We start from the raw sequence: 17,107 nt of genomic DNA on the forward strand, positions 1-17,107 counted from the left end.
ATCGGTAGAGATGCAAATCCAAGTGACATTCCACCAGAATGTACCAGCGGGAACAGAAGCGTACGCAGTTGTTATTTCCGATCAAATGATAAAATTTACCTCTGACGGATCTAAAATGTATATAGTGGTGAAATAAAAAAATTTAATTGACTTAAGTAATTTATTTACCATTATAAAATAATGAATCGAGTTGTATTTTTGCAAAATGTGTTATCCGCGGTTTGTAGAGGTGTAAGGAATCTGTGTGATTGGAAATGGAGGAATAGGGATGAGGACATTGTTATAGAGGTTGTTGATGATGATGATGATGATGAGGAGGAGGAGGAGGAGGAGGAGGAAGATTTTGATCGGGAACGTCAGCGATGGGAACGTTGGTACCAGGCTAGATACCTACGAAGGATAGCCGAGGGGGTCCCTGCTGATGAAGCAAATGATGATGCTGATGAGGACATTGTTATAGAGGTTGTTGATGATGATGATGATGATGAGGAGGAGGAGGAGGAGGAGGAGGAGGAGGAAGATTTTGATCGGGAACGTCAGCGATGGGAACGTTGGTACCAGGCTAGATACCTACGAAGGATAGCCGAGGGGGTCCCTGCTGATGAAGCAAATGATGATGCTGATGATGATTGGGAAGACTATGAGAACTATGAAGATGATGAAGAAGATGATGAAGAAGATGATGAAGAAGATGATGAAGCATGATTACAATATCCTAATCCGAATGAAGTGTTGAATGCTATGATCGAAGCACGATTACAATATCCTAATCCTTATGCAGTGTTGAATGAATATGAGGTTTATGATGATGATGATGATGATAATGATGTTGATTCGGGTTTTGAGGACTTTGACAACGATGAAGATTATCTAGACTATGACAGTGATGATGAAGAAGATGATGATGAAAGGTATTTTTGAATCGCCGAAGCAACTTAAAAATGGAAACGACTTAAAGTATTTTATTTTTTTATATAAAATTGAGATACACGAAGAAAGTGCTAATTAACATGTTAAAGGATATCAACATTACTACTACGACTAATCAGAGTATAATGGAGTTAAAGTTGATTGCAAAGTAGAACGGATTAGATTGGAATCGAAAGGATATTGTTATTTCAGAACCTAATGCCGATTAAAAAAGACCACGAGGTAGACCTAGACAGTTTTCGCCAAGAGTAATTGTTAAATTGACGAATGTTGAAACTGGTGAGGAAAGAACCTATAATTCAAAATACCAAGCAATAAAAGCGCTTGGTTGTAATATAAAAAAGAAAAACAACGGACAAGTGGTAAATGGAATGAGGTATGAGGTAACGTTTTTATAAGCAAAACTATATGCTTATAAAAAAATTGAATTGACTTAAGTATTTTTTAATATATATAAAATGAATACTAAAACGGTGAAAGCGATGAAAAAAAACGCAAAAGATCAAGGTCTGCGCGGATATTCGAAGCTCACAAAAGCTGATCTGATAGCGAGGCTGAGCGCACGTAACGATTAGGATGATGATGTATGGGAAGATGCGAGGGATGATGCAAGAGCTGATGATGTATGGGAAGATGCGAGGGGTGATGCAAGGGCTGAACCATCTCAAAAACCTACTATGATAAATAGGTTATTTAATTGGGCTGTTAGACCTGTAAAGACAGCTGTAAAGAATAGCTTTGATTGGATTATTAAGCATACACCAGAGCCTGTAAAGAGAGTGATAAGCAAAAAGGCTGAGGCGTTTAAAGCAGAAGTCAGATCTATTTATGAAAAATATAACCAATAGAAGCCGCGAAATAGTGAACGTGATATTGAAATTTGTGAAAGTGCTATAGTAATTAGAGAAAGTAAAACTGCACTTTGACGTTTTGCAAGACAATATGTTATTGTTGGGGTTGAAAGAACTGATGCTTCAACATTTTTAGATATTGTTAGGCCTGAAGTTGTAAAGTTTATGAGCAAACATCGTAAAATAAAAAAAAGGAATCTAGTGCTTGTGTGTGAAATGGAGCGAGTAGATATAAAAAAAGTGGAGAAGTAATTAAAGACGATGTACCGTTTATATCAAAAACTGAATTAGTATTGGAGGGAACTGATGTAGCCGAATTGTACAATAAAGCATCAGACAAGATTTTGGAATCCATTTCCATGTTTCAAATGAAGGGAAGCAATTGGAGACTAAAGTCCGTCATTAGACTGGAAATTAACACTGTAGTGTATAAGCCATTAAAAGGTAAATCATACATTCCATTGCCAGGTAAGTTGGCTGCTAAAAAGGCAATTATTAACATGAAGAATGAAGATGACGAATGTTTCAAGTGGTGCGTCACGAGAGCATTAAATCCAGTTTTTAAAAATTTCAAAAGAATAACCGAACAAATAAAAGAACAAGCAAAGTTGCTTCATTGGGATGGTATTGAGTTTCTAGTTGCACTGTGAATGAAAATGTTATAAGTAAATTTGAAAGAAACAACAACTTGAGCATCAATATATTCGGTTATGATTCTAAACAAAATGATATTTACCCACTAATTATCAGTAAAAACGAAAGTGAAAAGATGATTGATTTGTTGTTGATTTCAGATGGAAAAACAAAGCATTATTGTTGGATTAGAAACTTTAACAGATTGTTAGCAGATCGAACCGAAACAGGTCACCACACTATGCATTATTGTAAAAGGTGCTTAACAGAACATCGAACAGAGGCTCTTCAAAGACACAATGAATATTGTTCATTACACAGCACACAAGAAATAGTAATGCCAGCAGAGGGAACCGCAAAGTATTTTTAGCATTACTGTAGATCAATGAGGGTTCCTTTTGTGATATATGCAGACTTCGAATCGTTTATCGAGCCTATTAGTTCTTGTAAAACAAATCCAGCGACGTCGTTTACACACAAGTTCCAGAAGCATACGCCGAGCGCGTTTTGCTACCACATAGTATTCTCTGATGGCTCATTGTATACTCAAAGGCCTGTAGTGTATTCAGCTAAGAATCAAACAGATGATGTCGCGCAATTATTTGTAAACTCTGTTGAACAAACCACTAAGGATATTTACAATAAGTTCAAATTTTCCGAGGAAATGATATTCACGAAAGATAATAAAACTGAATACGATGCTGCAACCACATGTCATATATGCGAAGGTGCTGAAGTCGAGTTCCGATTAGAAGGCAACAATGATAGCTATACAAAGGTTCGCGATCATTGTCACTTGACTGGAAAGTTTAGAGGAGCAGCACATTCAAAGTGTAATTTAGGGTATAAAATTCCTATATTTATTCCTGTATTACTACACAATCTTTCTGAATATGACAGTCATCTATTTATTAAAAAGTTAAGTAATGGAGGACAAATTAGCTGCATTCCAAATAACGAGGAGAAGTATATTTCCTTCTGTAAGAAGATTGTTGTTGACACGCATACAAACAAAAAGGAAAGGAAACACCTATTTATCATGAAATAAGGTTTATCGATAGCTATAGGTTTATGCAATCGAGTTTGGATGCTTTATCAGGAAATCTTACCGATGATCATTTTCGTGAATTGGCTATGGTCTATAGCGGTGATGAGTTTACACTCTTGGAACAAAAGGGAATCTTTCCATATGATTATGTGAGTTCTGTTGAAAAACTCGAAGAAACATCACTACCCCAAAGGATTCTACTCAATGCTTACGGGTAAAGCTATTAGTAATGATGATTATGAATTTGCAAACAAAGTATGGAAGGCTTTTGGCTGTAAAACAAAAAGAGACTACCTTGAACTCAACATAAAGAGTGATGTCTTGCTGCTAGCCGACGTTTTCGAAAAGTTCAGAGATGCTAGCAATAAATATTATAAACTAGATCCAGCATGGTATTATACAGCGCCAGGACTATCTATGGATGCGTGTCTAAAATTTACAAAGGTAAAACTTGAGCTTATAACGATTATGACGTGTTGCTAATGTTAAGGCATGGTATTCGAGGTGGGGTAAGTACAATTTAATCGCGTCTTGGTACTGGAAACAATAAGTATATGGGTGATGATTATGATGAAAGCAAAGACTCATCGTTTATAAGTTATCTGGATGCTAACAATCTTTACGGGTGCGCGATGAGTAAGCCACTTCCAACAAGGGGGTTTAAGTGGATGAATGAAAATGAGCTTAACGATTGGAAAAACATTTCATGCACAGAAGGACAAGGGTGTATTTTAGAAGTTGACTTGGAAAATCCTGATGAATTACATGATCCTCATAATGACTATCCACTAGCACCTGAAAACGTTATACCTGAGGGATCAAAAGTTAAAAAGCTTATTCCAAACTTGAACAACAAAACCAAGTATGTAGAAAATTATAAAAACTTGCAGCAGTACGAAAAGCTAAGGCTCAGAGTTACCAACATTCATAGAGGAATTAAGTTTGATGAAAGCCCTTGGTTGAAAACATATATCGACTTGAACACTGAATTGCGAACAGCTGCAACTAACAACTTTGAAAAATACTTCTTAAAGTTGATGAAAAACAGTGTGTTTGGAAAAACAACGGAAAACATCGAGAATCGTGTTGATATCCGTTTGGTTAATAATCATACACAAGCGGAAAAGCTCGCTGCAAAGGTTAATTATAAACGCTGTACTATATTTGATGAAAATTTAACAGCAATACATATGAGAAAAACCAAATTATGTTATAACAAACCCATTTATCTTGGAATGTCTATTCTAGACTTAAGCAAGACAATAATGTACGAGTTCCACTATAACTACATCAAAGCTAAATATGGAAAAAGGGCGAAGCTATTGTTTACGGACACAGACAGTCTTGTCTACGAAATTAAAACTAAAGATAGTTATGCAGACATTTCAAACGATGTTGAAAGACTGTTTGATACGAGTGAGTATCCAAAATATCTACCCTCCGGAATTAAAACTGGTGTAATTAAAAAGGTTCTTGGAAAGTTCAAAGATGAGGCAGCTGGAAAACAAATAGAGGAATTTGTAGGACTCCGAGCTAAACTGTATTCGTGTAAAATGTATGAAGGGAAGGAAAACAAAAAGTGTAAGGGGGTAAATAAAAAACGTTGTCGAAAACACCATTACACACGGCGATTATAAGAACGCGCTGTTTTTTCGCCAAGAAGTGCTAAGGTCAATGAACGGTATCAGATCATACGCGCATGAAATGTATACTGTAACGGTTAACAAAGTAGCTCTAAGCGCAAATAATGATAAACGTATTACATGTATACAAAAAGACGGTATTGACACACTGGCTTATGGAAATAAACTCCTAAGGAAAAAAACAAAAATGAGCAATAATCTCACAGACAATCAGAAGATAATGAAGAAGTTTAAGGGTGTGGGTGGGCGTGTCGTACCCAACATTCCCATTTACAGCACGTTTTCAAGCACATCACAACTTATTGACGTTGTAAAGCAACTAAAAAGCTCAAACGTTAGAGTAAGGTATGTACGTGACAACTATCCACGTCATCCCAATATGCCGGGAACACACTGGACGGCATGGATCAAAAACGGTAATGAAAAAATATACTTTGACACTTATAGTTTAGAACCACCACTTGAACTTGTAACGTATCTAAACGATCAAATGAAAACAAAACATTGATAGCACTATATAAAATGAGTTTTAATACCGAAAAATATAAAAATGTTGAAGGAATTGTATTACCAAACGAACCTCTATCCAATTTTCAGTTGATAGATGCTGCTAAAAAGTTAATAATTAAAAACTTTAGGGGTGTCTATGTTCGCGATGAACTTCCAAAAAGCCCTAAAAAGGTAGAATGGGGAATTCTAAATTGATGCGACTCGCGAGGAAATGGTACACACTGGACTGCTTGGGTCAAAAACGGTCATGAAAAACTGTACTTTGACAGTTATGGGTTAGCACCGCCAGTTGAACTCGTTTGCTATTATATTTGCGGACACCTGTGTCTTTACATTCTTAAACAATGTGAGAGCGTAAGCTTTCAACATGTAATAAACTCATTATATTAAAAAAATATGTATATAAAAATGTCTGTAAACATATTTGGTAAAACAAACGTCGGATCGTCGCAAAGAGTGATTTTAGGAGGTGTCACATTATCACAAGCCATTAATACGTTCTTAAGACGAGATGGTAAAAATGCAGCTGCTAAAAAATATTAACATGGATTCTCACAATCTAATCAATGTATTGGATCATGCTAATGCTCAAGACGCTGCAACAAAAAATTATGTTGATAATCGAACAGTTTCAGAGTCTGGAGATACTATGACTGGTGATTTAAACATGGGTGGTAGGATGGTTAAAGGATTACCTGTTCATTATCCTAGATTGTACAGTGGAAATGAAGCACCCAGTTGGTCACAAGTCACTAGTTTAGTGAATGAAGCAACTACTAATAATAAACAGTATATAGATGATCAAGGTGCTTTTACTAAATATTATGCTAATAATTTAACTAGAAAATGTAATTCGGGTTATGTTCCAATTTTGGAGGAGAATAATAGTAGAACTGGATTTGTAACAACTGCAAGTTCAGTTACTGATGATAAATTTAGAGCATACGGTGCAATTAATAGTCTTAACGATGATGGGTCTAATGGAAGCTGGGCTACACTTTCAAAAACTGGTTGGCCTTAAATTAAATGTCATGAACCCGTGAGAGTGGCGTTAAAAGCTAGAGCTATAGATGGTAAAAATATAACTGGATGGACTATTAGTGGAAGCCATCATGGAAAAGAATTTGAACCACTGTTGACCACTGTCTACAACTAAATATTTTGGATCTGCTAATGCTCCTTTGTTTTTCGATATTCTAACTACTTCAGCATACCAGTATTATAGACTCAATATAACAGCTAGTTCTGGAGCCGGAGATCTTGGAGTTCAAGTTATGCAGTTGTATGTTTTATCAACCTGAGTTAAGAGTATCAAACTCTAATATAAAAAATGAGATTTTATCCGTTTTTTTTCTAGAATGTAGTAAGCGCGAAACTGATAAGGAAAATAAGAGGCATTTGGAACTTCTTGGTTTTGGAAAATGTGGTATGATTATTGACAAAGACGATGGAACGTCTACCTTATTGAAATTTAATAAAACGTTTAAAATACCAAAAACATACAGCGTCCAACTGCATGATGAACTTAATCAAATGCTCTGGACTAAAAACGCTGAGTTTCAAAAGATGGAAGTAACCATTAAAGAGTCAATAAAACAGTGGAACAACGTTACAAAACGGGATCAACTTAGATTGATTGACAAATACGTGTTAAAATTAAAGTGTGATATGGAGGAAAAAAAATATCGCAAAGGTGCTATTACCACGGCATTCTTTCTCGGAATGATCAAACCAAACGACATTATTTACCAAGACTTTGAAATTAAAAATATAAAAGGAGAATATTTTGCATAGGCCTTAACGGTCGAAAGTCCTCCAGTCGCCCCGTCACGATAATAAGAAAATTGAATTTTCATGGTTAAGGTGTTATTCGAAAGTTTTAATACTTGTTTTAAATTTATGGTTAAGGAAAGACCATACATGTATAAAATTGTGGTTACTTCATGTTGACATGAAAGGAAAACTGCTTTAGTATATTTCTTTACGGAAGGGAAACGAAAGGGAAACGACCGGGAAACGACCGGGAAACGGCAGTGAGCCAGCCGCGCATATTTCTATCTACTTTTTTTTCATAATAATTTCAACTAGTGCATAAAGAATTACTTTATTTAATAAGCCTGTGTTCTTCGAGGTTATGCATGAAGCAACGTGAAAGTTCGGCACCGATTTCAGACTTGTCGATGAATTTATTCTTAAATCTGATCGGCACAACTGCAAGAAAAATTGTCTTTAAGCAATAAATATTTTTGAAAATGTATTTCCAAAACTTAAAGATAATTTCAAAATTAAACACTGTGTGTTTACATTCGGTCCAGTCCGTGTGTAAATCCCTGAAAAACCCATTGAGCCTTCTCCCTGTAAAGTAAAGTCCAGCGCTGAAACCACTCGGGCATCCGTGTTTACATTAAATGTAAATAGTAGTCACGTGACAAAGCAGGTTGTTTTACCCGGGACCGGTTTTTCTACCGCAGCCGGGACATTGCCGACGGACATCCAGGGGGAATTTTCAGCGTTAAAGGACTCTCCTTCACGAGTGAGGCTTCTGGCTGAGCTCAAACTTAACGAATACCGTCAAGGAGTCCGGAGATCAGACCAACCGGTCTTGAACATTCTTACAAAGTGCAGCCGGTATAGTTAGACTTCAGCGAAGTTGTTTGCCACGCTCAGCCGGGTCAACCTTTGACACAAGACACATTGGATAAGTTGTTCCTGATTTCCCACGCTCAGTGCAAATACTTGCAGGACAAATATGCGGCTGTGCTTGTCAACAGCCAGTTTGACAATTCAACCTCTAGATTGTTTCGAGCTCTTCAAAAGAACACATCAGGGTTCAACGCGGAATCATTGGAGACCTTTTGCGGTCGGCTGCAACGTTTGCTGCATCTGGACCGCCGCAACGAGGAGGTTACGCGAGCAATCAGCCAGCTAGAGGTAGTGGACGTGGATACGGTCAGCGCTCTGGAGACGTTTTTAGTGGATTTTCTCGTCGAGGCTTCCCGCAGAACCGCATGGAAGACCACTCTTCATCAACGGCAGCTGGATCAAAGGACGAGTAGCTTCCCTTGGATTTCGATAACCAATTACCGGTGCGTGTGAAATTTAATACGGATCGTGAAAACTACATCAAAACATGTAAAGTAATGTGTGTTTTCTTTTGAGATTTTTCGTGTAGTTCATCCTTTATTCTGCACGTGTGTGTGTTTAACGTTTGAAACAAAACATTGACTCATGGACAAGTTATTCGAGCGCCTGATTACGTGATCCAGTGACTCTCCGATGGAGTAACAGTGCGTTTTAAAACTCAGGTGAAGACTTTCGAACTTGAAAATCACTTATTTAGTAAAACACATGTAACGTTTGTTGATTCTGAGATTGATAGGTTACTTTCATTATGATTTATTGAAGAGAACAATATTAAACCCTATTGTGTAAGCCCTTTGGGTGTTGTGCCGAAGAAAAACAATGAACTTCGTTTGATAAATGCTCTGCGTCAATTAAACTTAAATTGTGACACACCTAGTTTCAGGAATGAAGACATCCGTTACGCAGTTAAGTTAATTGAGCCAGGTGAAGACGGTTTCTGTCATTTTCCAGTTCATAAAGATCATAGACAGTATTTAGGTTTTAGGCCACTCCAAATTGATTTGTTGGTCGTCAGATTTGCTGCACCTATTTTTTCAAAATGAAAAAAAAATTTGTTTACCGCTCGCACTCATTTTTGAGTCCTTCTCATGGTTACCATAGCGCATGTGTTTTTTTTAATTTGTGACAAAAACAAACCAAAAAGCAATCTCGCAGAAACGATTTTGACGCTGAATACGAATGCCAAAAATAGTGTTTCGTAATCTTTTTAATCGGTAACTGCAGACGCTTAAAAATTCGATTGAGACGACCAGAAAAAAATGGCTTCCTGCGTGAGCAGCACATTTGTTTGCTGTCGTGACCGTTTGAACAAATTGCGGTGAAAAGTTGCTGCAGCCAACCTTGTAAATATAAACACATCTGCTTCGTTCTGTGATTGATTTGAATGTGTTTGTTCACGTTCGAACATGCAACTATCAGCAAATACCGTTGAAGCATGTTCAATTTGAAACAACATCGGGAAACATGACGTAAGATTTTGTATGCATTTTCTTCATTGAATGGGCATATGCACGGTATTTCCCTATATGTAGGACAATTTTTCCTATAACACAATTTTAAGTGAACAAAAAATAAACAATAAATGAGTAAAGACTGGTTCTAAAGGTGTCACAGGGACAATGTTTCATAAGTATTAAAATACATGGTTGGCTGAACATATTTTACAGCTTGGTCCGTGTTTTTTAGATACATTAAAAAAGTTCTTTGTAATGTATACATTTATTTCAGAAAAATAAATATCGTACTAGCCATCGATATGCCCTTTTTAAAATAAGGTAACGACAATGGATTATATGCATGACTTTTGTCCGACTGTCTGTCATAATTATTTTGAAGATTGTCCCTCTTCAAGTGATATTGCAACATTGTATACCTTTTCACAGCTTGCAACATGGTATACCTTTTCACAGCTTTCACTATTTAAAACTTCAAACAAATATAAGCAGCAGCAGGTAGACATGTGTTACTCACTTCAATAATATGGTTATATTTCGTGGTCGAAGGTCATATACATCGACCTCATATCGTTTAACGTCAATTTGCTGTAACATCGTTTCGACATGAAATCGTATGGGAAGCTTTAACGGCTGCAAATTCATATAACAGCGCAGAATCTTCATGGAAGAGTTGTTGAATATAAAAATATAAACATTACTTTACTAATTGCATTAGATGTTTAATTAAAACTTACAAGTAATGCTATTCCAGATATGAAAACACTAGCTTTAGACTTGTGTTCTACATTTTGAAGTTTAAGTGCTGAAACCTAATTTTAGTGCATGTTTGTGTGAAAAGTATGTAACTCATAGATCTATTATTGCTTGCTTGTATATAGATTCTTTTCTTTGTATACGAATTGATTTGAATGTAAACTTCAGCTGTTTAAACCTGTATCTCTTGTTAAAGCAATATTTTTCTATCGAAATGTGATTTTTTTATTCTTCGCTCTTCGCTCGCTCGAGAATTTTCCTGTTAAAAAAAATAATATTTTTACTTTTTTTTTGCTCGCCTCTTCAACATTTAAAAAAAAAATCCGTAGACCAACACATCAATTTGGAGTGGCCTTAAGTGGAGAAACAAGTATTTTCAGTGGTGTGTCTATTGTTCGGGCTTTGTTGCTCGCCGTATTATTTCAATAAGACATTAAGACCAGTAATAAGTTACTTGAGGGGGCTTGGTTTGCGTGTTACTGTCTTTGTTGATGATTTTTTATTAGCAGCCAGCGTCTCTTGTATCACTGATCATTCAGATCAATTATTGCTCACGTTAAAAGATTAGGGGTTTACAATAAAGTATGAGAAGTCCAAACTTGTGCCGGCAAGATCAGTTCAGTATATAGGGTACACTATCAATAGTACTGAGCATAAAGTTATAGTTAAGGCACAATCAAAGCGCATTGCGAAATTAAAGCGGTCGATAAGGAAAGTTCTTAGCCGTCAATACGTCTCCGCGCGAGAACTTGCCAAAGTATTTGGACAGTGCGTGCCGGTAGCTTGGGCCGTAACACCAGGTAAGTTGTTTATAAGAAAATCTTACGGTTTACTCGCTAGTAAATTATCTTGGTCAGATATCCTTATTCTTACCCACGGTATATCGAGGAATTAGAGTGGTGGCTTCAGGCTGTAGATTATTGGAATTTTAAGGAAGTATGTACATATACAAGCCCAGGTGGCAACAGATGCCAGTCATCTGGGTTGGGGCGCGGTGTACCAAGACATGGTCGCATCGGGCGACTGGAATACCCGTGTGTCATGCCTTACGTCCAACGAACTTGAGACGTTGGCCATATTAATGGCCATAACAGCTTTCGGGAGATTGTTAACAGGATTAACAGTCCAGATACTCACAGACAATATCTCAGCCATGGCTTATATCAATCATCAAGGGGGTCCGAGCCCCAGATTATCAGAATTAGCGATAGCAATATGGGCAGAGACCATAAACCATGGGATTTCACTGCGCTGCGCGCATATTGCCGGGAAAATGAATACAGCCGCCGACGGCTAATCCAAAACTCCGGACAAACACAACTGGATGTTGGATCAAGCAATTTATCGGTATATAGATACTCTGTTCGGCAAGCATACAATAGACCGGTTTGCGAACTGCCAAAACACCCAGCTCCCAAGATTCAACAGTCAATTCTGGGAATCTCTTTCAGAGAGGGTGGTTGCGTTGGCACCGAACAACTGGGCGCAAGAAAACAATTATGTGAACGCTTCATTTTGTTTGATACTTCGGGTGCTAGATGTAATACAGACGCAAAAGCATTTGCAGTAAAAGCCCCACTATGGAAAGCTCAAACGTGGTTTCGCCGTCTTTATACAATGTCCATTGCGCCTCCATTACAAATTCCGAACAGTCCGCGGGCATTTCGGGCCATGGGGCCGGTGCCAGAACCGTGCAGAAATCGTCCATGGAAAGTATATGCTCGGAGGATTTATGGCGGAAAAGTTTGATACATAAAGGTTGGTCAGTTGAGTCGGTAAACAGATTGCAGTTTTTTTAGCTAAAGTTACTCCTAAATCATACAACAATGCTCTTGCTAAATGTGCTCCTTTCTGTAGTAAGAGTCAGTTTAGGTTTCCACCAGAGAGCACTGCACTTTTGGCGGACTTCCTGCGAGAGATATCAGATGGGTCCGACAGGCCTAATTCAGTACTTAGACTCCTCTAGCTGCCTTAGGGCACTTGTACGATTTAGTGGGCCCTTTAGAGACATTAAACAGTTCTGAGATAAAATTACTTGTCACTGGCCAGGTTAAGTCGGGCACTGTTGCGCCCATGTGTAGGTCTAAAGTTATGTCAATTCAGAATTTCACATTTTATTTTTGTGATGGCCTGAGAATGATGCGATAGAAATAAAGCTCTTACGCTTAAAGGCTATTTTACTTTTTGCCCTCACACTTATGTTACGCCCATCTGATGTGGCTCCCAATGCACAAATGTCAAGTGCTGATCATGTTGAGCAGATTTGTTTTAATAGTAAAAAAATGACACTAGTCGTACTTGGTTTGAGGTAGTACTGCCAAAGGGGTAGGTAAGTTAGACCCAGCTAGTGCTCTTGAAGTTTACAGGCTAGGACTAGTATGCACAGACCACCGAGTGGTCCAGTATTCATATCTCTTAGCGCAACTTTCGGCCCTATTCGCGATTCCGCGATCGCTAAAGTACTTGAGGAAGGGATCAAACTGGCAGGTTTAGAAGGTCAGGGTTACTCCGCTAAGTCCTTTCGCCCGACTGTAGTCACAACTGCTGTGGAGAATCATGTCGATCGCAAAGTCGGTCGATGGAATAACTCTGAAGTGTTCTTTGCGCACTATGTACATTCCAAGCCTCCACAAGATTTCACAGCAGGGTTGTTAAATCATGAGAGCTGTTAAACTTGAAAATTGACTCTGGAGTTTTTTACACTCATTATAGTAAGGCTTTGTAAGCGGAAAAACCAACCACTAGATTGACATTTATAATTTTGTGTGAGAGTTGTGTACCTTGCATAGGTATTGTTTATTTTATTTTTTTCGCTTTATTTTCTTTGCAAACTATTTTGCATTAAGAAATTAAAGTTACTGCTTTTTAAACTGTAAAAAATTTACTCACATCTATGGCATTATGTATATGTAATTAAATTGTCATTATATTTCAATACGAGTTTGTCTTCGTGACGTATATTTAACAAAATAGTAGTCACGTGACAAACCAGGTTGTATTACTAGTTGTGGCGTCATATATTTGTGACGTCACAACCTCGTTCTCAACTTGTACAATATTTAAGGAATTAGTGAATGTAATAGTTTATATAGGTCGTATAGATATGGTTACTCAAGGATTGTGTATATGTTGTGGATATGGCAGTATGTATATGTAATTAAATTGTCATTAAATTACAATACGAGTTTGTCTTCGTGACGTATATTTAACACAACCTAATATACGCGATCCTCGTCATGTCACAAAATATAACAATAACGCAATCTTTCTTGAACTCTCAAAATTATTCAATCGTTTCGCGTTTGTAACGCTTTATAATTTTCAGGTTTTTAAATCTTCAAATAATGCATCTAATGAATATTTTAGAGCATGATAAATGTTCGGTTTTACTGTTTCCTCGCAAATGTCATAGCTATAACGAAAATGTGCAAATATGAAACATATTTTTCAATTATTTCAATTTAACAAAACGTGAAAAGGTCCCTTTTATCTCGTTCCTTTTAATATTTATACCAATATTCATACGGAAATGATGTTGTCCAAAATATTTGTGATTGTAACATGGTTTCCTTCCGACGGCTGAACTTAACGTTCGTAATCACAAGTTTCAAGAAAAACGGTACATGGTCTGACTCTGTATGCCTTTCACTGCGTACCAGTTAAACACAATGTTTTTATTTATTGAGATTGTAATATTCCTGGAACAATGAATTCTTCTGGTTGTTTTAAGATGAAAAAAATCAAAGCACACATCGCAAAGGCACACGTCTGTGACTCCAACAGATTAACAAACTATTTAGAAAACAATATTTTAGTGTGGAGCCGATTTGTAAACACTAATGTACCGACTTTGTCATTGGGAAAGAGGAAAACATTGTTTTTAGAACAGTCTTCAACATAACAAGGGATTGCTACATAGATTCGTTTCAAGCTAAAATTATTTATATGTTGTATGCTCAATCTATCTCATGTACACAATGAAATTATTAAAAAATATCAATCCAAATTTGTGAAAACAATGTGCAGCAACTCATGTTCATCCTTTTAGTGCTAAATTATAAAAAAGAATCTAATACTTGCTCACTGAAAGTTATCGAATTGTATGTCAAACTAGTATGCATGATATTTATGTTAGGTAGAACCAAGCAAAAAACGTACGTGATATGTCTTGAAGTGGACAGATACATATTTCATTGTAAACAAGATCAATGTATTCCAAATTACAACGGTCTTTTATATAGTTAAGCTTTCTCCGTTTATGTATATAATTCATTTTAAATATTGGATATAGAAGCAAAATGTTGGTAACTGATAAGAGATTTGTGTGAAAAAAATGTGCTTGCAGGCATAATATTTTAATGTAATGCATATCATAAGAGTTAAAGATCCCTCTTCATCTTGATGTAATGATTATTTGTTTAAAAAAAACAACACCAATATAAAAGAAGTGTTTTGTTTTTAATTTCTATTGAATACATTCGTATTCAAATATAAACATGCTGGTGTATATACTCTTATAAACATTCAAAGAAACATTTCTTATATACTATATAACTCTAATTTTATTACATATTTTATATGTTGGTAGACAATTACAGTTTAATTCTAATAACACTTATAAATATAATGTAAGTGCAGGTTCAGATTGCATTCTCCTTGTATATGTCCTTTGAACATTGATAAAAAGATCCTTTAAGAATTAAAACTAAAAGGAAACGCAATGGCTTCATCACGCAAGCTGAAATACGAAGTTGAAATCAGGCGCCTTCGTCACAACGCCGGAAGTCAACTTTCTTGGGTCGCAGGGTGGGAGCTCTTGTTGTATGTTTGGGCATATTCGAAAATATTTCAGGAGAATTGTAACCACAAGAAAAATGACTTTCTCCGAAAAAGTGGAGCCGAGACACCGTCTGGGACCCACTCCCGTGACCACCATGCTGTAAAGAAGAGATTGACATGTTTTATATTTGATGCTTTACGTGTGTTTGAATGAAACGTAAAGAACATATGAGGACATTTTAATTTAATTTAATGCGTTTTATTTAATAGAGATTCAATTACTTCATCTCATGAGTTTGCACGCAAAATCGAATCATTTCGAAGTAGTTCTTCCGGTGTAACATCCGTATGTACTCCTTTCAATATTCATCGACATAAGGTTTATCTGGTAAGTTTTATTAACGTGGTTATTGTAACAGACACACGCTGGCATTTTTAAATAAACAAAAAAGAAATCAGACTCATGTAAAACGACGGAAACGCGCAAACTTTAAGGTAAGTAACACATGACATACATATTAAACAAAAGAACATTAAAGCTTACTTTTTCATGACAGGGTGTTCGGGCCCTACTCGAGAGCCATCTTCAGTCATGAAGCGTTCCGGCTAAAACGACCAGGAATCGTCAAAGAACCTCTCGTCGTGGTGAATTCCAAACAAGTTGGAAAAGATCTGAAACGAAAAACGTTCGCACTGTTTTATTAAATGTTCGTTTTTATGAAACCTAATTAAAAATGTAAATTTTTACTCATCGTTCTGCAGTAGTGTTTAACGAACGCGATTAAACGTGCAAACTCAATTGAAATATGTAATAAGTGCATACACGGCGGTGTTAATCGAGCGACTTTACAGATTGTTCAAAAGTTTTACCCTTCAATTTAATTACCGGAAACAATGGTTAAAGTTTCGAAACATATCTGTCGATGTTTACTGGCATAACATTCGCGTTTGATACTAGATTACGAAGAACTTGTTATGACTAATTCAGATGTTGGACCGTATTTATTTCAATAAGGATTATCAAATCTATTTTAAAAATAAGTTCGGTCGTAATTAACCAACGATTCAGGGAACATTTTTAAAAGTGATTGTGTGAGGTTTTGAATGTGATCTACTATATTGTTTTTAATAACTGCCTATGTCATACTAACATATATATATAACAATACATCAAAAGGCGAATTTAGTATTTAGACGAAACCAGTTTTTTATTCAGTCAGGAAAAGGTTTTGTCCCAAACTGTTAAACATTCTCTTTCAGGGTAAAGCACGTATATAACCTAATTTTCTTTGACTCATGACGATCGGCATAAAATCCACTTGATCAAAGAACATATCCTCTACATTGCATTATCCTAGGGGAGTTTGGTTTTTAGAATCGGTTGTTGAATGAGTTACTTCATTTAAGACATATGATATAAACACCAATGAAACCAAGAATATAATACATTAAATGACAGAAGTGATCGATGGAATGTATTGCACAAAAGAATAATGTATTCATCGAGCACGCAGGTCGAGTATAATGCGATGTCAACAAACGATTGCGATACAAAACGCGGAACACCGCAGTCCTTCCATATTCCATTTAATATATACCAGTTGAAATTTATTTATTTGAGATCGATTGAATCGAAAGCATAAGGCTAATTGAAACGCTCTCGATTCCGTTTCTTGGGTAGAAACAGTAACTGGTATCTTTTACATGACATTTAAAGAACGCTTCCATACTGGGAATTGAACCTCCTTAAAAGATCAAAACTATTTTTGAAAACAACGACTTGATTGAACATGGTCCATTAACACAACATAAATACAAACTACATGTTTTGGAAAGACGCCAACGTAATAAGTACACATC

The 17,107-nt window shown here is 36.4% G+C and overlaps 2 protein-coding genes across 3 annotated transcripts in view; one reads left to right on the forward strand and one right to left on the reverse strand.

Moving 5' to 3' along the window:
* Window positions 1-17,107, forward strand: part of LOC127850853 (uncharacterized) — a 59,978-nt gene that overhangs the window by 29,494 nt on the left and 13,377 nt on the right. The gene's annotated exons all lie outside the window — the stretch shown is intronic.
* Window positions 15,183-17,107, reverse strand: part of LOC127850854 (cytochrome P450 1A2-like) — a 43,271-nt gene continuing 41,346 nt past the window's right edge. Inside the window, exons 6-7 of one of the 2 annotated variants that reach the window (XR_008035486.1) lie at window positions 15,792-15,919; window positions 15,282-15,405 (exon numbers count right to left, since the gene is read on the reverse strand). Coding sequence is in view for 1 of the 2 variants with exons in the window: in XM_052384196.1 (XP_052240156.1) it covers window positions 15,198-15,405 (208 nt within the window). In the remaining variant the exon portion in view is untranslated. Of the gene's footprint in view, window positions 15,406-15,791; window positions 15,920-17,107 lie in introns of both variants that reach the window. The other variant, XM_052384196.1, reaches the window with a different exon arrangement.

Source organism: Dreissena polymorpha, chromosome 11 (assembly GCF_020536995.1).
Source record: "Dreissena polymorpha isolate Duluth1 chromosome 11, UMN_Dpol_1.0, whole genome shotgun sequence".
Taxonomy (NCBI): Eukaryota; Metazoa; Mollusca; class Bivalvia; order Myida; family Dreissenidae; genus Dreissena; species Dreissena polymorpha.